This window comes from Hypanus sabinus, chromosome 1, assembly GCF_030144855.1.
Source record: "Hypanus sabinus isolate sHypSab1 chromosome 1, sHypSab1.hap1, whole genome shotgun sequence".
Taxonomy (NCBI): domain Eukaryota; kingdom Metazoa; phylum Chordata; class Chondrichthyes; order Myliobatiformes; family Dasyatidae; genus Hypanus; species Hypanus sabinus.
The window spans coordinates 169,378,756-169,402,796 of NC_082706.1; the positions used below are offsets into that span (position 1 = coordinate 169,378,756).

General features: G+C 38.5%; 1 protein-coding gene across 1 annotated transcript in view; it reads left to right on the forward strand.

The window, feature by feature from the left end:
• Positions 1–24,041, forward strand: part of rgs20 (regulator of G protein signaling 20) — a 93,590-nt gene that overhangs the window by 62,674 nt on the left and 6,875 nt on the right. Inside the window, exons 3-4 of the mRNA XM_059951386.1 lie at positions 15,390–15,476; positions 20,832–21,066. Coding sequence (XP_059807369.1) covers positions 15,390–15,476; positions 20,832–21,066 — 322 coding nt within the window. The remainder of the gene's footprint in view (positions 1–15,389; positions 15,477–20,831; positions 21,067–24,041) is intronic.

The window sequence follows — 24,041 nt, forward strand, 5'->3', positions numbered from 1 at the left end:
CTGTTTGCAACAGAGACTTTTCTATTGCCCATGGTGGGTTAAATAACTGTAAAAGACATGTTGAGGTGAGTTTAACAGGTGTCATTCATTCATTAGCATAGCTAATGTTATTTAAACTAGCTGGCTAGCTGCTAAGGAGCTACTCTATTGATGTCCTACTTGATGAGGCCAAAATCCCTAAATCTGCCAAGCATGCCACATCACAGTACAAGGAAAGTTTGCAAAAGAAATAGAAAAGCTATTTGCATTAGCATTTAGCAATTAGCATTGAGGAGACTGCCAACAAAATGCTCAACAAGGAATATAGTGAGTGTGTGTGTGTGTGTGTAAATAGTTTCAATATGTGATCAGATAAAGTGTTGTGTCCTTTCATAATCAAATGTCCTGTATACATACACCCTTGGAGGTCAACGGGGGGGGGGGGGGGGATATGGGGTTGCGGGGGTTGGGCTGGTGGTGCTACCTCCTTGAAATAAGTTTTTCCAGGGTGGGATGTCTGGGTTCAGATCTGAGGACTCACTTTTGGTTCAGAATGCTGTTGTTTGCTTCGATTGTTTGCATGATTTGTTTTCTTCTTCTTTCTCCTGCACATCGAGTGTTGGTCTTTAATTTTTTTTAATTGGGTTTTTTTCGGGTTTCTTGCTTTATGGCTACCGGTGAGCAAGCAAATCTCAAGATTGTATGATACATATATCCTTTGATAATAAATGCACTTGAACTTCAACTTGAAGTGAGTTCACTGCCCAGAAGTAGGGTTAAAGAAGGGTGCAAAGTCTCTAGATTAACACTTTAAATGCTTAGGCACATGAGCCAAGTTCTGGGGAATGTAACTAGTGCAGACTGTTAACCTGTGGTTGGTGCGAATGTGGTGGGCCATATGGTCAATTTCTATGCTTTACATCTCTATGACTCCATAACTATAATTGCCTGAGTTTCCAGACTCAGACATTTGCAGATCTTCTTATGACTGTTACAATCTCCAGTGTAAAAGCATAGAAAAGGCTTGGAACATTAGAAAGCTTCCTAAAGAAACATTCCTCCCACATTCCAAAGGTGTACTGGTTAGTAGGTTAATTGTTCATTGTAAATTGTCCTGTGTTTAGGCTAGGGGTAAACAGCTGGGTTGCTGGGTGATGTGGCTGGAAAGGCGCGCTCTGTACTGTATCTCTAAATAAATAAATGCTACTTGTCTTGTGTAGTATGAATGAATAATCCTACTGCTTGCTTTGCCAATTTGTAATATTAAATAGAGCAAAAAAATCAAACTTGCTCAAAGTCACACAGTTGCATATATGCAAGTTATGCTAACTATATTAATAGAAATATATCTTTATGTTTACCTATTTCTAATGGCTACAGTCTAAATAAGTTTTTTAAAAATCTACGATTTTTTTTACACCTACTAATGTGAAAAATCAAGGTTTACAGTTTTGGACTGCAAGGAATATATAAATGCAGTTCCGTCACAGTAGTGAGAAGGCCTTATTTCTTGTTTTCTACCAGTTCCATAACATTTGTCAGTATTTTGTTGGACATTGTTTTCAGTTAAATACTTTGATTTATATTTTGTTATTACTATTTGAAAATTGATTGTAGAGGGAGATTGCTGCACATAAAGTGAACAGGACATGTCAGGCCTGAAATAAATTTGATAAAGTCTGGAGTAAAAGAGGCAAGACTGAGAGTAAAAGGAAGAAAGGTATTGCACAACATTATAACAACAAAAAAAAACAAAGCTTTGCCAATATCTCTAAAGAAACTGTCAGGATTGATAGCTCACTCCCATGTGGGTGTTAAATAGCAAGAAACATCAACAGTTCTGTCCTCTATTTTCTAAAAGATACCTAAAAGCCACCCAAGGATAAAATAGATACTGTGGAGAACTACATATACCTGTCTGGACACGCCCCCCTGCTGACTGCTCCTGTGGCTCCTCCCACAGACCCCTGTATAAAGGTGATTGGAGGCACTGCTCCTCCCTCAGTCTCCAGGATGTTTTGTGATGGTCTGTTGCTAATAAAAGCCTATCATTCGCCTCCCATCTCCGAGAGTTATTGATGGTGCATCAGATACCTAAACAAATACTATCAAGTTCCATGCACTGTTCTCCAATGAATGAATGCCATATGCAGTTGTAAATTCCAAATATCACATCTTAATATTATTTCAACCAACAAACTATTCTGTGGTAGTAAATTTAGAAAGAGTTGTTAAGCTTTTCTATCCAGTTTTCCATTTCAGCTTGCTCCCTGTATATTGGAATCAAACCACCATAGTGGGTTTTGAAGGTTAGTATTACTTAGGAGAAATGTAACTAAGTATTGTATAGTATACATAAATTTCATTACTAAATGCTAAACCAAAGAAAATAACTGTAATAAAAAGTGAATATACTCTTGTACACCTTGTACCTTTAAAGTAATGTATATAAATAGAATAGAATTTTAAGTACATTATTATTAAATTTCTGCTGTTTATAACAATATTTATGCTAGATATTTATCTATCAATATAAACACTAAAACAACATTGGGATAAAGTAATTTTCCGATTTATTTTCCTGGAGAGGAACTTGTAAGGTTACAGAAAAAGTCAATATAAAATCAAAATTATATCCATAGAATTAGATGTAAACCTCATATAATCATGCAATACAGTATTTCCATTTGTCTTAGTATCTTCTGGCCCCATTTACTGTGCTATAAGTCAAGCACTGTGCTTTCTACAAGCATCCTACTTGACTTCCATTAGACTCCGTAGGTTTATCTATAAAATTCTATTATATTTCTTTTATTTTCTGTAAATGCCTGCAAGCAAATAAATCTCAAGGTAATATATGAAAACAGACATGTATTTGACAATAAATTTACTTTGAACCTGCATCTTTGTTGTCTATCTGGATTCAGATTGCCACTTAAGATTCAGGATTTGCTGTAAGTAGATGATTGGAAGGGAGGATTCCACTGGAAATATTGAAATTTTAATTGGCTGAGGCAGCATTTATGTCCAGTCCACCAACAAAACATCTCTATCTGCCCAGTGAAATTTTCTGCTGTCAAAGATTTTGAAAGATGGAGAGCATCCCAGACTTGCTGTGTGTTTGCATTCTTGAAGGAAACAGTGACTCACCTTTATTGCCTTCAACAACATTGGAAAGGGTGGGATATGGTACTTAACTGTTCACAACATTTTGGTTCCCTTCCTCTCCCTTTTGTCTGTTACTTAAGCTCGGCAATAACAGTACACACCCCTTTATCTTTAATGTTCTGAAGTGTTAATTCGCTATCACCTAGTTATATAATTGTAAAGAATATCACTTAGTTTTGAACATTTGTCCTAATCGTCATGCTAGGAGGTAATCATTATCTGCAACTATGGCACTACTCTCAGTTCAGCAGGTCTCCTTTCTTCTTGCTACTATATGTTTTAGCTTCACTTTCACAAGTAAGCACTTACCATACCCTTTTCCCTGATGATTAGATATGCACTTGAAATAATCATCCCAAATTACCACATATTTCTGCTGGAGATATTAGCTGTAACCATTTAACTGAAAATACTTTAAAATCTAAGGGCATTTGTATCTGGGGGTAATTCAGAAGGCACAGAATCATTTCATCCCAAAAAGGGAGAAGCATTTTAAGGGAGGATTAGACGTGGCTGACAAGGAAGTTCAAAGGCAGCTTAAAAGCAGAAGAGAAGGCAAACAATATTGCAAAAATTATCAGGCAGCTAGAGGATTGAGAAGCTTTTAAAAACCAATTGAAGACAATTAGTAAGGTGATGAAAGAGGAAATATGAAGTGTTTTCAGTTATGAAAGATGTAAGGGAGAGGTAAGAGTGGACATTGAACTACTGGAAGCATAATAATAAGGAACCTAAAACATTGGCTGATGAACTGTATGAATATGCTGCATCAGTTTTCACTGTTCAAGAGAGATAGGGCAGAAATGAGTGTAGTTGTTTTTTTAAGGAGAAGATGCTAGGCAAACTGAAAGGTCTTCAGGTGGATAAGTCACCTTGACTGGACGGACTACATCCCAGGGTTCTGATAGTGGAGGCATTATATAAAGAATCATTAGAACCTGGAATAGTTCCAGGGGACTGGAAAATGACAAATGTCACTCCACTGTTTAGGAAGAGAGAGAGGCAAAAGACAGGAAGTAATAGGCCAGTTCACTTGACTTCAGTGGTTGGTGAAATATTCGAATCAACTATTGATGATGAGATTTTGGGGTACTTGAAGCCATATGATAAAATAGGCCGAATGTATTCCTTAAGGAAAAATTTTGCCTGACAGATCTGTTGGAATTCATTGAGTGAATTGAATTGAATGAATTGAATTCATTGAATTCAATAGGTAGAATAGACTAAGGAGAGTCAGTGGGTGTTTTTTTACATGGATTTTAAGAAGGCCTTTGACAAGGTGCTTCACATGAGGCTGCTAAGCATTATAAGTGTCTATGGTTTTACAGGAAAGATACTGGCATGTATAGAAGATTGGCTGACTGGCAGGAACAAAGAGTGAGGATAAAAGGAGCCTTTTCTGATTGGCTGCCAGTGACTAGTGGCATTCCACTAGGGTTGGTGTTGGAACCACTTCTTTTTCATGTTATATGTCAGTTGTTTGGATTACAGAATTGATGGCTTTGGGACCAAGTTTACAGATGATACAAAAATAGATGGAGTGTTGGGTAGTGTTGAGGAAGCAGAGGGTCTGCAGAAGAAGTTAGACAGATTAGAAGAATGAGCAAAAGCCGCAGATCAAATATAGTGTAGGGAAGTGTATGGTCGTGCACTTTGGTAGATGTAATAACAGTGTATACTATTTTATAAATGGGAAGAAAATTCAGAAATTAGAGGTGCAAAGGGACTTGAGAGATCTTGTACAGGATTTCCTAAAGTTTAATTTGCAGGTTGAATTGTTGGTAAGAAAGGCAATTACAATGTTAGCTTTCATTTCAAGAGGATTACAATATAAAAGCGAGGATGTAATGCTGAGCCTTTACATTCAAAAGAATAATCTCAGGAATGAACAAGTTAATGTTTGAGAAGTGTTTGGTGGCTCTGGGTCTATATTTATTGGAGTTTAGAAGAATGAGTTGGGATCTCATTGAAATCAATCAAATAGGCCTAGATAGAGTGGATGTGAAGAGCATGTTTCCTATGGTCTAGGACCAGAGGGCACAAAGCTCATCCCTTTAGAACAGATATGAGAAAGAACTTCTTTAGCCAAAGGTGGTGAATCTGTGTCACGGACAGCTGTGTGGGTATACTTATAGTGGAGATTGATAGGATGCTGATTAGTAAGGGCATCAAAGGTTAACAAGAGAAGGCAGGAGAATGGAGTTAAGAGGAATAATAAATCAGCCATGATGAAATGGTGGAGCAGACTCAATAGGCTAAATGGCCTAATTCAGCTCCTATGTCGAATGGTTTTATGGTCTTTAATAGAGTTCCAGAGAAAACAATCGAATTGCAAAATGTAAACAATACAGTGATGGAATATAGAAGTACTGAGTGAGAAAGTGTGTGTTGAAAGAATGCAGCAAGCAAATGGATACTCAAACCAAGAGAATTCTTTTGTAATCTTGTGCAGAGGAGAGCAGGAAGGAAGTATGAGAGTTGTCATCCCAGTGGTTTATGATTACCTGGGTTGAATATTTACTCAGACATCCATGTGACACGCACACCCATGTGTTTTTGATATTTTTCTCATAGCAGTTACACATTTGAAGACGTAACCAGCTGTGTGCTCCACAATGCCTCCTTTGTCAGCATAAATTGAGCTTTTGGATGCAACCACTCACTTCGCAACTGGAAGTACAATGTGCAATTTTACTGCATTTTATAGAAGACGTGCCTATCCTGAAGTGACTTGACTGGGCACCCACAGAACTGTCTGCAGCTACTCAATCCTTTCCAAAGTCCATACAGTGCATTCAGACTTCAAGGCTGGGTTTCATTTTCAGTATTTACCTGTTAATGCACTTGTTCAGCGATGAAGTTTACTACAGGAGGTACCACTATTTCAATGACTGCAAATGCCTGGTGGTTTGGAAATCACTGGAAGGAGGCCAGCACAGGATCTTCAGAGGCACTGTGGCTTTAAGGGCCAATACCCTTCCCAGATAAATGTGCAGCTTCAATAAATTGAGTCTGATCCCACTGGAAGCCATATAGGTTCTGTTCTAGCTCTTGGTTCAAAGGGTAAACCATCATGCTACTGTTTCTATCAAAACTAAGATTATTTCTAAACTGATGGAGATCAATATTTGACCATCACATTAAATGCAATGCCTCTAGCACACCAAAACAAAAGGTGAATTTCCACATCTAGGGCTTGGGCCTTGAGATGATGAAAGCATGATCACAGTTAAAAAAACAAAAGAAACAGGTTGAAACCAGTCAATTCTGTGAAAGTGGAAGGAATCATTTGTTATAGAAGTGGATAGTGTGGAAGGAGCCAAAGGCAGTTAATGCACTTCTTAGAGGTTAATTAAGTCAAGACCATAAGAGTAAAGAAGCTGACGATCTAATGAAGGTAGCTTCAGCTTTGCAGGTATTCAGTTTCTCACTGGTTTTGTGTATTGTCAACTACATATTTCATCTCCAAATAGTTTAATCAAAGTATTTAAAAATCATAGCTTATTTGTCTGTTAGGTATCTTCCATAATTATTGAGGTACATCAGTAACAAAAATAATTTGGGTATCCATCATTGTTAAAGATAAACAATAAAATCAATTAACACTAAAATGGGTGTAATTGTAGTAGGCCTCCGTTAGTCTCGATAGACCATGGATTTGGGCCTTGGAAAGTTTCCAGGGCGCAAGCCTGGGCAAGGTTTTTTTTTATGGAAGACTGGCAGTTGCCCAAACTGCAGGTCTCCCCTCTCCACACTACCAATGTTGTCCAAGGGAAGGGCATTAGGACCCATACAGCTTGGCACCGGTGTCATCGCAGAGCAATGTGTGGTTAAGTGCCTTGCTCAAGGACACACACACAAGCCTCAGCCAAGGCTCGAACTAGCAACCTTCAGTTCCGTCAGTTCCACGGAGGCATGGAAGACCCTATCAACATGTGTGATGAGTTGTCAGGCCCATTTCCCATCAGCAACGGTGTAAAACAAGGTTGTGTTTTGGCTCCTACTCTGTTTGGACTATTCTTCGCTGCTGTTCTTCGGGAGGTCACATCAGATCTGAAGTCAAGGGTCTTCCTACAAATGAGGGCTGATGTCGGGCTCCTCAACCTCACAAGACTGAGAGCAAAAACAAAAGTCAGGGGCATTGTGGCACATGAGCTACGGTTTGCTGATGACTGTGCACTGGTTGTCCACTCTCTCGAAGACTTACAGGAGATCACCAGTCGCTTTGCCAGTGCAGCCAAAAGCCTCGGACTGACAATCAGCCTGAAAAAGATGGAAGTTTTGTACCAACCAACTCCTGGCTCAAGCTACGAAGAACCAACTGTCCTCATTGATGACACTCGTCTCAATGCTGTCAACAAGTTTTGTTACCTGGGCGGCATAATAATATCCTCAGCTTCTCTGGATGTAGAGATCGAGTCAAGAACCAGAAAAGCCTGCTTTGCCTTTGGTCAGCTAAAAGATCGAGTTTGGTCACAGAATATCAGGTTGGCCACCAAGGGCAAGGTATACAGGGCCGTTGTCATATCAGCTTTGCTATACAAATGTGAGACATGGTGCCCATATCAGAGTCACTTACACCAGCTTGACCAACTGCAGCAGCGTCACCTACGTTCTCTGATGAAGATCACCTGGCGAGACAAGGTCTCCTATACCGAGGTCCTCTCTCAAGCCGGAATGCCAGCAATTTCAACCTTGGAGATGTCAGCCCAACTGTGCTGGGCAGGCCATGCTGTCAGAATGCCTGATGGAAGACTGCCCAAGGACATCTTGTACGGCCAACTGTCCAGTGGTACCTGAAAATGAGGAGGCCAGTGACTACGGTACAAGGATGTTCTGATATTGCTATAGTCCTGATGAAGGGTCTCGGCCCGAAACATCAACAGCACTTCTCCCTATAGATGCTGCCTAGCCTGCTGTGGTCTACCAGCATTTTGTGTGTGTTGTTAATTTATATAGAGTTTTCTGAAGTTGTTTTAATGGTAATAATCTGCGTGTTTTTGCTTTACTGTATTTTCTGTCAGTGTTGGATAAGCAAACGATGTAACAAACTTATACACTGCAGGTTTCCAAAAATGGTACTTTAAAGTATGTGACAAGTTTATCTGTTTATGCAGATCTGATCGAGGATCGAATGGTGGCCACAACACTAGGCAAATTCCCTGCTCTTCCTGAAATAATCTTGTGGAATCAAATCATTTCCTGGTTTTATATCAATAACAGTAGTGTTGTGGAATCTTCCAAACAGGCTATCTGAGGGTTTGGTTTTCTGTTTCATCTGAAAATCAATGCATTAAGAAATTCATTGTACAAACGTTTGTACATTGAAATGTGCAAATGATGGCATTGTAAAGGAAACATATCAGTTTTTAACTGTGCCAATGGCATCGGATTTTCCTGCAAGGATGTGTCTGATTTAATTACATCAGTCATAGTCATTTCCACATTATTGCAGTACACCAGCTGACACTGACCTGTGCCAGTGGACCTAGGGGATCACTTAATCTTTCTCTGCTAGAAGTTGTCATGTCATTTAGAGTATTATTTAGAAGAATGTCAAGACCAACATGGAAATGAATATCCTGCTCTAGTCTCTCACCTGTAAAGATCTTGCTGGTAAACATGGACTCTCATATATGGGCCCAGGGAGTCTTCAGATTGCAGGATATTCCTTGTGGCCAGTACAATGGCTTTAGATGGTAGTCCCAGTATTGCAAGGAATTGAATCACCTTATACATCAATTTAAGCAACAACAAAGCCATCACCAACAAATGCAGAACTGCACTTATACTTTACGCCTTGCATTACACTCACTTCATAAATCTAACAATCAATGCTTCACTAAGTATTCATATGCCCCCTACATACATGAGATGGGTTGAGTGAGCTAGGTCTTTTTCTTTGGAGCAAAGGAGGATGAGGAGTGACTTGATAAAGTTGTATCAGATGATAAGAGGCATAGATTGAGTGGAGAGTCAGAAACTTTTTTTCCCAGGACAAAAATATGATGGGGCATAACTTTAAGATGATTGTTGGAAAGTATGGGGGTGGGTTACAGGTAAGTTTTTTACATAGAGTGGTGGGTGCATGGAACTCTCTGCCAGGGTTCATGGTAGAGGCAGATGCATTATGGACATTTATTAAACTCTTGGACAGGCAAATGGATGATAGAAACATGGAGAGCTATGTAGAAGGGAAGGGTTGATTGTAGAGTAGGTCATAAGTTTGGCACAACATTGTAGCCTGTACAGTTTTATGTTCTATATACTCATACACTACTTCAACATTCATGCATCCAACTGACACTTTACATATATCTTCAACTGACAGATACATAACAAAAACAGATTGTAATACACTCTCACTCTTCCCTTTCCCTTGCTAAAGATGGCACACAATCAGGAGAGGGTCCTTACTGATTAATTTGCTTTGAAGAGAAGATGTTCACCATCATGGGCTAGTGGTCACAGAGCTTATGACTAAAATCAGTGAGGATGTCAACTTGCTCAGTTCTAATCCTCCTTGTTTACACCACCACTTCCTTCTAATCCTACACACTCTTCAGCTTCATAAGATTCAGATGATTTATTGATGCTCTCTTACCTGCCCCTGAATCATACCACCATGGCATTGTGCCACTCTCAATTTAAAGAGTGCCAAGAAGTACAATTCAATCCACCCTTATGTGACAAATTGCCAAGGACTCAAGAAGATGTTGCTATGCTTCTGCATCTGACACTGCCATCCATCTGCTCAGAACTTCGCTTTGTATGGTTGAGGGGGCAATTTAGACTCAGGACATGGAAGCACTGAGTCACTATACATGAGTAGCCAATGACAAAACTGGGGGGCGGGATTAGCTTACACACCAGTTAACTGCAAGGCCAAGTCAAACACCAGTTCTGCTCCAGAGTGCTGAAATGGTGATATCCATTTAGCCACCTGTTGACAGGATACCTGATGCTTATCCAGGTAGAGATACTTGGGGTTCTATCCTTCTTCCTGGAAAGCCTGCATGGAATGGTTAGGAAATTGGAGAGCCCAGTTCCAAATATACACAAGGATGTCTGTGGACCTTGAACCCCAATCTTTTTGATATGAAAGGGGTACTTAGCTCCATGGAAAAACTTACAGCATTAGTAATCCGAAGAAGGAAATCTCAGTTTCCGTTGTAGCTGTTATTCAGAGTATTTCTGACTTTACCACCAAAACTCATCAGTTTGTGACTATGCCTCTGGATTTCATTGATGGAAGAGGCTTTGAGGGAGCCGTGGTACTCAGAGTCTCCGCGACCTGAGGAGATTGAGGCGAGCAAGGCTTCCCTCCTCCCACTGTGTTCTAACCAATTTTTACAGGATCTCCATTGAGAGTGTCCTGATCAGCAACATCACCATCTGGTATGGGAGTTGCAAGGTGTCTGCCCTGAAGACCCTACAAAGGATTACGAGGGACTTCTGAGAGGATCACTGGGGCCTTTTTTCCACCCATCTGAGATTTTATCAGGAGCAGTGCACATGCAAGCCCCTTAGCATTATCAAGAAACTCTTCCATCTGTCCGCAATTTCTTTGAAGCTCTACCATAGCATTAAAACAAGGATTGTGAGGGTGGGAAATAGCTTCTTTCCCGAGGCTGTGAGACTACTGAACTCCCTTCCATCACCCAAGTCTCATCGCATATGAAATGCCAGTAGCATTATACTGTTCACTTTTTAACTTGTTTTATAAATGCACCATATCTATCTTTGTTTGCTTTTTATTTTATTTAATTTAGAGATACAGCACAGAAAAAGCCTTTCTAGCCCTTTGAACCTGGCCACCAGTAACTCCTGATTTAACCCTATCCCAATTACGGGGCAATTTGCAATGAGCGATTAACCTACCAACTGTGGGAGGAAACTGGAGCATCTGGAGAAATCCTGCATATTCCACAGGGAGGACCTACAAACTCCTCACAGAGGATGCCAGAATTGAACTCTGACACCCCAAGTTGTAATGGCATTGCACCAACTGTGGCACTTCTGAAGTATATTTTGTTATATGTTAATTTATTTGTGGTAATATTACTTTATGTGTGGTATGTGAGTTATATTTACTGTGTTGTGCACCTTGGTCCAGAGGAACATTGTTTCATTTAAGACTATACAGTGCTTCCAAACTTGCCTCTCTCAGTGATGCTGCTACAACTGCCTTTCCTTTCATACCCTTTGCTTTGCCCATCAACCTGAAAGCCCAGACTACTGACACCAATCGTGAGATGGTGCAGTCTGCAAACTGGCCACTCGGCTTTAAAATTGCTTCTGTTAAATCTTCATTGATGTCTGCCAGCATTTACACTCACTGCTTCACCACCAGGAGATCAGGAGATGTTCCGGGGCTAAGGGAGCGACACAGCAATGAATGGTGGTCCCTCACTGATGACCCTGCAGCTGACCAAACCGTTGAAGGTGTGGCAGGCAGCAATGTCAAGCAGGAAACATCTTCCTGTAAGTCTCATTGAAAGTGAGCAATCATCCACCAGTTTGTCTGGTCCTCCTGAGGGAACAATTCTTATAAATAAAAGAAAATAGTGTGCAGAAGTCACACACAAAGGAAGGGTACAAGATGGATTTGGGAGAGATAATGTGTATAAAGTTGTTTTTTAATCTAACTCATAAAGTTATTGAGTCTTTGTGATTGAGGGGACACTCAGATCTCTGCAAAGCCATCTAGTCAGTCCCATTCCCCTGCTGTTTCCCAAGAATCCCTCAAAACATTTTTACTCAGTTTCTCTCACTTCTGTTGACTTTAGATCAGTGCTCTGCTTTCTGAGCGGGCTGGTATTCACAAATAGTTGCAAAACCTGGTTTAGCTTGGGTTAAGCACTTTCTACGTGTATACCCAACACATATGTCCAGGCAAAGAAACATGATTGGCCACATTTTTAAACAATATCCTATTCTAGAGAAAAATTATTTCCCTCTTATATGACGAAGGGTCTTAGCCCAAAACGTCAGCTGTTTGTAGATGCTTCCTGACCTGCTGAGTTCATCCAATATTTTACTTATGTTTTTCTGGACTTACAACATCTGCAGAACCTCTTGAGTTCATGATTTGCCTATTATAGTCTTTTTTTCTAGATTCAATCCTACCCATAAGCCACCTGGTAACTGATATTAATGCATAGCTGGTTCAGTGCACACAGGCAACTGAAATTAATTTACGGACAAGAAGACAAAATATCCAATTTGGTGATTTTTAAAAATGTTTCTACACATTTCTAATGTCAATGCCCACGTCTATGCCCACGTTAAAGGTGATAGAGTGCAAGTCGTGCTGAGTGACGAGGTTTTGATCCTGACTTTCAGTACTGTCAGTGTGGAGTTTGCAGGTTGTCCCGATGGCCATGAAGGTTATTCTGGGTGCTCCAGCATTCCAGTGTCCTGGCTGGTAGGTTAGGTGGGTACTTTAGGTTACCCCTACTGTAGAATCAGGAGGAGATAATGAGGATCTGAAGGCAATAGGTCAGAGGAAAGAAATGACTCTAAGAACTGGCATATACTTGATAGACCAAATGGCTCTTTCCGTGTAATAAAAAAACATGAAAGTAATTACATCCACTTGAGTTCATTTGCTGTAGTGATCATTGAAACCTGTAAATTGGAATAGACTGTGCATTTTGTACAAGTAGCACATAGAAGCAATTTTGAACATATTTTCAGTGTTTACTCCTATATCCTGTTAAAATGCCAACTTTTTGGAAATTAAATTGGTGGACTTTCTCTCACAATTCACTGTAACCACTGTCATTTCCTCTTTGCCTTTCCTGTACATGATAACACTGCCAGTATGTAAATGCTTACTAATTATTTAATGTCAGAAATTGGATCATAAGGAAGTGAGTTTGCCCTTCATAATTAATTTCAAGATCTCTCAGTCCTGAACCATCCCTCTGTTACCTCAGATGCTGTCTGACCAGTTTAGTTTCTTCAGCGGTATGTTTTTTTTTGCTCCAGATTACAGAAGCTACAGTGTCTTAACACTCAATATCTCCTGTAGTGGTGTACAGTTTTGTATTGGAACAAAGTGTAACTCCCGTTTAGCAGCACCAAAGATTGGGTGTGAACCAGTATCTCTGTGTACATTGAACAGCCTGTGGTTAATGAAGAGCTGTAATGCAAGATTATATTGGATTTGGAGTAGTGTATGTAGAATTGATTTATTTTATAAATATTGTCTTCATAAGGTTCCATGGTCCTTTTACCCCACTGGGTCTAATTACTTATTATGGTCTTATAGTCTTACGCTGTCCTTGCTTCACACTCTTTCTGCAGTGTCTTCTGAAATGTCACATTTTGTCTACCCTCCTGTTCTGCAACTCTTAAAGAGCTTGTCTCTGATCTTCTGCTTTTCTTACTTTACATTCTCTTAATGGGATCTTTGTTTATTGTTCATTAGGCCATGAAGCACTCCGCCTGAGTTTCTTTACATGAGCATTTCCAAGGACATGCTGTCTATCCCTACACAATGTTGGTGAAGTAACAAGTGTGTAAAAGTTATTTAACTGGGTTAGCAGTGAGTTACTGGCACAGAATGGGTCACCGTGGTTGTCTTGCTTATGGTTTTCTTCAATCTTGGGTGACAATCGCCTTGAAAAGTCTTAGGAGCAGGTACACAGATGCATTTAATAGGATGTTGGAAAATTTAATGAATGCAGAAAATAATGTAAAGTATAATTTAAATTTGGAGTTGAAATATTGTGGAAGTTCAGGATGGAGCAGAAAAGATCAATTCACCAAAACTCAGCTGTAAATTCACCAAAAATGTAAATTAAGCTATAAACACTTGCAGAAGCAAATGTAAACTTTGTTAAACTGCCACAGTTATACATATCCAGTACGAATGCCCATTGCGCAGTACCATGCATAACCAGTGATTGGGTGAGATATACCCTCACCCCTCCCTTCAATGATCAAGCACATTAAGAATGCTTGTACATGTGTACATTACACATAAATGCGATGTTCATCTCCATATGCAGTCAGTTTTGATTTCCTGTGCACACCTTGGCCATGTGAATAGTCCAGTTTGTTTCTATGAGTGAACTGCAGAGTTAAATCAGCAGCTTTAGAAAAGGTTTCTTGACAACAAAAAAGAAGTTAAAAAATGAAGAAAATAAAAAGTAAAACCTTCACTAATGTCAAATTGCAATTCCTGTCATTGGTTTACTGCTTTTAGTTCTAAAACTGGGCAATTAGCAAGATGCTAAAAATGTTGCTTACCTATGACCTTGAAAAAGATCCCAGGACAAATCAGCCAGCTTTCTGTTTATACACATCTTCAATCTTCCAAGAAAATTTGCAGGGTTATCACTCCACACTGCTATTAGTCTATATAACTTGAAATATCACATAGCTACCATTTATAGTAACCAGTGATTGGTATGCACCTGGAATACTATGTACGTATATTTTTGGATACATCCACATTCCCACTTCTGGCTTCATAGGAAAAATAATTACATACTTACTTTAGTAAAGGGATTATTGATGGAAATCCCACAGTTCAAGAATGCTGTATATATCAAGTATGGCTTCCAATAAGATGGCCAATGAGCCAGTAATTGAAAGACAGAAATTTAAACCTTGCAACAACAACAATAAAAAAGGAGAATTTAAATTATAAGGAGGTTGTTGGGAAATGAAATATTTTGCAATTCTGTATAATTACAAATTACACCAATTCTTTACAATTCTCTTTAAACAGACAGATAAAGACAGGCTTAACAATAAAATGGAAATTACAAGAGTAGGGTATAATGTAAATATATACATTATATGAAGAAGAGACAACAATAGAGAGTAAATCACGAAGAATTAAGAAGATGGGAGATAAGAAAAGATATCATTTGACAAGTAGGGAAGATATATTAATCTACTTCGAATTGTTTTTGCTATGAAAGATAATGATATATTACAAATTTTTTTTTAAATTGGCTAGTTTTGTATTCTTATGCCAGGTGATAAATATAACCAGGTTTTTTTTTGGTATTATCATCTAAGCTGGATAATATTGACAATATCTGTTAATGATTTTGGTGATCACTATTCAAGACTGGAGAAAATATTTTGGAGGTTCCTCTCTATCCTTATTTTCAGTAATCAAAAAGATTACTGCTCATCAGTCTAGATTTCTTTTGTGAATAACACACCATTGCCATTTACATTTGTACCCAGATAAAATGATTTTATTTACTACCTTGCAGTCTTACTGTTAGGAATGAAGATGAGGAACGAGCAAGGAGAATGTCTCAGGAAGCTAGAGGAGAAAGCCTGCCAAACTGTGAAGAAAGGTACGTTATTTCTTAACCAATATACACTTTCCATTGAAATGATTGCTGTTGTTAACATGTTAGCAGTGATTTTGTTGCTGAAGTAGGGGGTTGTAATTGAAAGTAGTGGGTAGGGTTTAACTTAGGTCCTGGTAGAAATCAGGTGGTTGAGATCTGATCAATTTATACACTTCTCATCTGAAATTCCTCTCCATTAGTTTTGAGAGATGATAGACAGAAATATCTACCCCATCCTTCTTGTAATGTGAACAAAATAGATAGAAGAATACAGCATCATGAAATAATAAGGAGATGATTCGTTTGTTAAGGTCTTTTCATCAAAATATTATTTTCTGTCTTTTTTCCCAGCTGGAGTTCTCTGTTCTGGTGCAACCTTCCTTCCTTAGTAACACCAAAGTTCATTGAATGTTCTACTGCAACTCTTTTGTTAAACAGCTAAGCTCATAGCAACAAGGATGTTCACTCGATTTGTTTTAGTACTAGCAACTTGCAATTGATCATTCATTTTATTACTTTACTAATCTTTTTAACCACAGTGAAGCTATTTGTTGCAGACTCAAAGGTGAATTCATTATTGCACATTAAACTAGGTGAGGCAGTGGTGTGAACTATGGTCAGTTTTAACTTACAGTGTTGGAGTATAAAAAGGCTATTCCAAACATCCTTTATTATCCATTTTCTGTTAACAGCAATTGTTACAATTGATCTCAAAGGTAAAGAAAATTTTACAAAATGAGGGGTGGGAGTTAGAGTGGATGAGGAATGTTAGGTAGGAGAGCAAGATTAAACAGAAACATAGAAAACCTACAGCACAATACAGGTCCTTTGGCCCACAAAGTTTTGCCGAACATGTCCCTACCATAGAAGTTACTACGGTTACCCATAACCCTCTATTTTTCTAAGCTCCATGTACCTATCCAAAAGTCTCTTAAAAAACCCTATCGTATCCGTCTCCACTACCATTGCCAGCAGCCCATTCCATGCACTCATCACTCTCTGCATTAAAAACAACAGCTTACCCCTGACATCTCCTCTGTACCTACTCCCAAGCACCTTCAAGGTGTGCCCTCTTGTGGCAACTATTTCAGCCCTGGGAAAAAGCCTCTGACTATCCACACGATCAATGCCTCTCATCATCTTATACATCTCTATCAGGTCACCTCCCATCCTCCGTCACTCCAAGGAGAAAAGGCCGGGTTCACTCAACCTGTCTTCATTAGGCATGCTCCCCAATCCAGGCAACATCCTTGTAAATCTCCTCTGCACCCTTTCTATGGTTTTCACATCCTTCCTGTAGTGAGGCGACCAGAACTGAGCACAGTAATAGGCAGTTGTTACATAACTTCCAATGTTTACACTTGCTGAAGCTAAACTGTGGTTGGTATCGTAATAAGTGATTATTGTTATAAACAGCAAAAAATAATAAGGCATTCATATCAACACACACAGTAAGCCATTCATATTCCATTTTTTGTATACATTTGAGTACTGAGATAAAATGTCACCTTGCCTTGTTTTCCTTACCATTATGAAAGACCGATCAAAATGCTTACTGAGCAGAACAGTTACCATCTAATGTCAGACACAGATTAAGTTAATATTCAGTCTGAAATTATGTTGATTTGAAAAATCCCTGATTTTTAATTAGTGAAAGTTTCCAATAAAAGGAGGGAATAAAAATCTTAACTTAAATCATTGGTAAAATATTATCTCAGTAAAATCTCATGTAAACATCTTCTGTTAAAAAATTTCATCTCAGTCAAACCTACTGATTTATTTATATGGATGAACTTATTTACTTTGATAAAATGTATTTACTTTTCACCAACTTCCTCAATAAACCTTGTATTCAGATACACAAGTTTATTTTATTGATGCTCTGGGGAATCTGCTGTTTCCAGGGCATCACTAAATAACCAATACACATAAGGCATTAGATAAACTGGTTACTGTATTCAGGATATTGAAATATTGAAATATTTTGATGAGGTAAGTAATCTACATTCCATGTATTGAATAGAAGAGAGAATGATTCAATTATATTTTCACATTCTGTGTTTCAAGAATTTTTTTGACTTAAATAGCATTCTGCTCATAATGGACCAGGATAATTAGTGGTTCCTGAACAAAGGTTAATGAAGAGGCGTGTGTGGAAAGTCAACACCACTGTATGGAATGATAAATAGAGAGATAATTTACTTTTCCTTTCTAACTTCACTGTCAAATGTACTGAATCTGCGGAATCCAAATCAGAGTATGATTATATTCTGGCCAGTTGGCTTTAACAACGAATGATTGCGTGGAACTTCAATCTAGTGGCACTGTTTCTTTTTCAGTGCTTGTATATAAAAGTAAGTTTGTTTTAAAGTGGCACATCATTGTGATGGTTTCCGAGTCAATATGGGCCTCTGCCAAGACCTTGCCCAGGCATTTTCACCCTCACATTGATGACATGTTTAATGATATTCATGCTCACTTAGCGCCTTCCTGGCAGAAATTAACTTGTGTGGTACCATAACATGCCCACAGAAGAACATTCTTTGCTGAATAATGGTAGCACTGCCTCATTATGATTTATTGAGGAATTCCTGAGCAGATTCCAGCCCATGAAAGGGACACTAACTCAGGTGCTTCCTTTAAATTACTTAAGTACCTGCTTCCTCCATAGTAGTAACCACCCCACCACTGCCTCCAACTCCTCAACAAACTCAGAAGCCTGCTGATCTCTCACAACCATGAGTTCTCATTCCTAATCATTAAAACTTCTAGAACCGGGTTTCTTAACCCAACCTCCAAATGTCACTGAAAACCCCTACCAAGATCATAATTCCATACCCAGTAAAGTGAATTTCTTGCTCTTCTCCGCTCTGATACTCTGATTAAGTAGTACGAGAGCATCTGCAAAGCAGTTATATCCATGCCTAAATATATTTCCACACTCTTCTTTCTGCCATTTAGTAACACCCCAGCTATGCAATCTTTGTGTAGGTGCAAACTTCTTCCTCCTTTACGGGGGAAAGTAACATCCTTGCATGCCCATCATGACAGCCAAAAGTTATCAATAAATCTGTGATTATCCGTGACAGATCTATTCTCCACTTCCATCATGCTGCATGGTAGGCAATACTAAAGAGCGTGAAGTCTGATACTTACAAAGTCAATTTATATAACTGCTCTGAATTTAATTTCTGCAGTGCTTTTTCATTGCTCTGCTGAATTGATTGAAAAAACACAACTAATGATTTGAAGGTGCTGTAAGAAAACACAAGTCTTCCCCCCACCATTGTCTGTCCCACCTTCAATCTGCACCTGCAAGCAGTCTACCTCTTCCTAATATCACCTGTTTCCTATCTGCACTTTCTCTCATTCCTCACCAAGTTTCCTGTGCATTTCTAGATTCTCCCATTCATCAGAAATCTTAGGAAATCTAGTTAGAACATTTCTTACTGGAAACATAAATTTAGAAAAAAATAAGTTTGAGTCTTTTCAATGTGGCTGCTAACCAACTTGCTAGCACATACGTAACATTTTAGTTATTTCTCATAATCAATCTACCAAAATATTGGTTTCAATTTGGATTTTTTTAATGGTTTCTGTTTCATGTTGCTTCAAATGTTAATGTTTTTTCGGTTGAGCACAATCTTTTAAATGTTTTGTCGGAATACTCTAGAATAATGACTGTAAAATTTTTTTTTAATGTTCTTTAACCTGTCTTGGAGCTTTATTTCATTGATATTGAAGGCATTAACTATTTTTGATTTTTTAATAATTGACCTGAGCACATTGGTTTAGTATTCACCACTGAATACTTGGAGAAAATGAGCTTCCAAGGGATCATTTGCATACCTCTATTTTAATCCTCTGGGGAATTCAGGCAGAAAAATCCTCAGTTGTGTGCATTGAAATGTTTTCCTCTATTAAAAGGATGGTATAAATGGAAGTGATTTTCTGAGGGTTAAGAACATGTACAATGTGCTCACTTTGTGTCTTCATTGGTGTTTAATTTTGAATTCTCATATAAACACCTTCATTACGAGTTAAACTAAAATGAACAACTAAACTAATTAGCGATATATCTCTTAGAAATTGGATATGAGTGAAGATTTCAAGGGAGTTGGGTAGATAGAAACTACTTTCATTAGTTGAGCAGTCTATGTTTAGAGGACAGTCTAAAAATTAGAGCCAGTCCTTTAAAGAAATAAATTAGGAAATACAGCTACCTGTTAAGGTTTGTAGAAGTTTGAAACTTATTACTCCAAATGAGAATCCATTCCAGGTGAGTCATTAATATGTTTGATGGATTTTTATTAACCAGTGGTTTTAAAGAATATGGTGCAAAGACAGATATATAAAGTTAGATCACAAATCATCCACAAATTTATCTAATTGTAAAACGTCAGAACAGAATTTTGCAGGAGAGGCTGATTTCTAAGAAGGAGTTACTCCTACCTCAGCTAAATTGCTGCTGTATCCTTCTTTCACTACATCCTTTGTAGACTGGACCTTACCAATACATTCCAGCCTTTGACCTATAATCATCCAAAATGCTGATGTTCATGCCCTGACTCACGCAAAGTCCCACCACCATTCAGTTAGTGGCACTATGTTGATTTGCGATTCGACAATGCCTAGATCTTAAATTTTTCACTTCTCAAAAAATCTTTCCATGAACACATGGTCACCCCGTGACCTTCTCCAGCTCTACAGTGCCTTAGTATGTTTGTTTCCCTCCATTTCTGCTCATCCCTGAATTTAATTGCTCTGCAATCAGCTGTCAATATTTCAGTTGAACTCATGTCTGGAATTCCCTCCTTAAATCTTTGCACTACTCTTTCCCAATTTGACTCTCCTTAAAATCCATCCCCTTGAACAATTTTTTTTAGGTGTCTGGCAATTCTCTGATTTTAATTCTTTCCTCATTGATCGTTATTCCTTCAAAACTCAAAGTCCTAAACTGTTAGGATCTTCTTATAGGATGAAGGAGAAGCAGAGAGGTTTAGGAATAGAATTCCAGAGTTTAGGACTTGAGTTCTGAAGGCACATCCACCAATAAGAATAGAATTAAACCTGAGATCTGCCAGACAACAAAACAGGAAGAACTCTAACAATTCAGCAGGTTCTAAGATAGGAAGAAATTAGTCAATTGGACCCAATTCAGAATATTCCTTCTGTGTGAATTTAATAAAACTGCAATTTGGTAAGCTACTTATGAAATCAACTGTGTAGATGTAAAAGGTGTTTTTCCATTTTTTTTAAAAATGCTGTCTTTGAATTTCAGGTTGTTTGCTGGAATGTTCATACAAAGGTTTCCTTGAGTTAACCATTGTTTCCTTCTTTATGACTTTGCTAATACAGTCCAAAGCCAACACTTGAAGAAGTGCAATCCTGGGGACAGTCTTTTGACAAGTTAATGAAAAGTCCTGCAGGAAGAAATGCATTCCGAGAATTTTTACGAACAGAGTACAGTGAGGAGAATATGTTGTTCTGGCTGGCCTGTGAGGACCTTAAGAAAGAAGTCAACAAAAATATTGTGGAAGAGAAAGCAAGGTTAATATATGAGGATTATATATCCATCCTTTCACTTAAAGAGGTGAGTTCATGTTACATTAATCATTTTGGGAGTATTTAAGTAAAATATACTATCATGGAAACCAAGTGCTCATCAGAATACTTATAAGTACACATAATAATCCAAAAATGTACATTTGTAATTAGGCAGATCAATGATATAATCTAAATACTGTGAAGAGGTGTAGAAATAGTGATGTAATGGTTTAGAAGGGGTAAATATAATTTTCTACAATTAGTGAATGGCCCCAGGATCATAGAACATTGATTCAAAGTGATGAAGAAATACACAAGAGAGATGAAGAAATATTTGTTTTAGACAGAAAATGTTTAACCTCAAGGAGCTCACTGCCTGACATGCCTTAAAAAGTAGTGTTAATAAGTCTTTTGAAAGGAATTAGGAAAACATTTGGAAAAATAATAATCTGGAAAACATTGAGGGAAAAAGTAATGAATGCAAAAAATGGGCTGCATGTCCTCTTATGTCACAACAATTCAATAGGAAAGAAAGTCCATTTGCACTTATTTTAATGTGCAGATCTGCTTAAAATGTGCACACATTAGTTTATGCTAATGATCATTTCTGAGTCAGTCAGAGACCATCAGAACACTGGCCTACACATTTTGGGCACAATCAATGAGAGGGCCTTCTGTCAGATGGGAGTCTGTCACAGACTCTGTAATTTTGTATTTGTACATAAGGGTGAAAACTGTTCTAATGATTTTTTGGGCATATGGTTCTTTCAGTCAATTTCCTACTTTTTTAAAATCACAGTATTTGTTAGTGCTCCAGTTTTTGGGCAGATTTTACTTCTTGCAGGGAGTAGGTGCATCACAACTACAACTGCCTGGAAAAATAAATGGTTGGTAAATAGGTTTTAACCATAGCTGAGAAAGTAACAGAACCAAATTCAAACCGGTTGAGCTATATACCTCAACTGCAAAAATATGTGGGTGTGAGGGAGTAAAGATGAGGATTCTTATAATCAACACTTACTATTCCTTTGAAAGCTGTTTCTATATAAAATGTTGCCACAGATTATCTACGCAGATTACCCCCGTCATTGTTTAAAACACGTTGCTCCAGAAAACCAAGTCTATCTGAAAAATATTATTTTTAATTCGCATGGTTCTAATATTTTTTTTAAATCTATCCATTCTAACAGTCTGAGGAGAAGCAGGTAAATTCCAGTTTTTCAGATAGAATTTGTGTGGTATTGACATATTCAGTTACAGTTAGAATAGCTTGGTTACTATTCTTGACCTAGAGACAAGACGTGAAAGTACATCCTAGGCTGATTTCCTTCTGTACTTGCACAGCTGTTAAGAAAATACTGAAGTGCATTGTCTGTATTACTTACATCCATCAAATACATGAGGAGTAAAAATCATTACGTTACGTCTCCTTTCAAATGTGCAATGTGCAATCTATAGGAATTCATAATTAATATTAAGTACAACAGGATAGTCAGTGTAACATAGAAATACAATTGTATCAGCATGAGTTAATCAGTCTGATGGCCTGGTGGAAGAAGCTGTTGGTCCTGTCTTTTATGCTGCAGTACTGTTTCCCGGATGGTAGCAGCTGGAAAAGTTTGTGGTTGGGGTGACTCGGGTCTCCACTGATCCTTTGAGCTCTTTTTATACACCTGTCTTTGTAAATGTCCTGAATAGTGGGAAATTCATATCTACAGATGTGTTGGGCTGTCCACACCACTCTGTGCAGAGTCCTGCGAATGAGGGAAGTACAGTTCCCATACCAGGCAGTGATGCAGCCAGTCAGGATGCTCTCAGTCATGCCCCTATGGAAAGTTCTTAGAATTTTGGGGGCCCATACCAAACTTCTTCAACCGTCTGAGGTGAAAGAGGCGCTGTTGTGCCTTTTCCACCACACACAGCTGATATGTACACACCACATGAGATCCTCAGTGATGTTTAAACCAGGGGACATTAGGCTGTTCACCCTCTCAACCCCAGATCCACTGATGTCAATAGTGGTTAGCCTGTCTGCATTCCTCCTGTAATCCACAACCAGCTCCTTTGTTTCTGCAATGTTGAGGAAGAGGTTGTTCTCTTGACACCACTGTGTCAGGTGATGACTTCCTCTCTGTAGGTTGCCTCGTTATTATTTGAGATCAGGCCAATCAGTGTAGTGTTGTCAGCAAATTAAATTAGCATATTGGAGCTGTGGGTGGCAACACAGTCATGGGTATACAGAGAGTAAAGGAGGGGGCTTAGTACACAGCCCTGAGGGGCTCCTGTGTTGAGGGTGAGAGGGGCGGAGGTGAGGGAGCCCACTCTTACCACCTGTCGGCAATCGACAGTAAGTCCAGGATCCAGCTACATAAGGCAGGGTGAAGGCCAAGGTCTCTGAGTTTCTTGTCGAGTCTGGAGGGAATTATGGTGTTGAATGCTAAACTGTAGTCAAGAACAGCATTCTCACATAAGCATCCTTCTTCTCCAGATGTGTAACGATGGTGTGCAGAACTGTGGCTATTGTGTTGTCTGTTGATCGGATGTGTCGGTAGGTGAATTGTAGGGGATCCAGCATGGGTGTTAGCAAGCTGCAGATGTAGTCCTTGACCAGCCTCTCAAAGCATTTGCTTATTATTGAGACAAGTGCGACAGGATGCCAGTCGCTCATGTCCTTTGAGGTACAGGGAATAAACCAATTGATCTTTTAAAAGAATATTATCAGAAGCAATGACACTGCACAAACTAATGCTGAATTATAAAATTAAAAATGCTTCTTTTTATCTATAGATCATGAAGATGTGACCCATAATAAACCCTGACAAATATGGCTAGCATATTCACAACTTAATTAGAAGATTAGAAGACATTATTCCTATTTCCCATTATATGCAATATAAGCATGTAATAAAACTAGAATTCCTTAAGTTATATTCAGATGCTTCACAAATCTCCTCTAGAGGGCTCTGGAGGAGATCTAATGTATAAAGACTCAGTAACAGTAAACATGGACATACAGTGTGA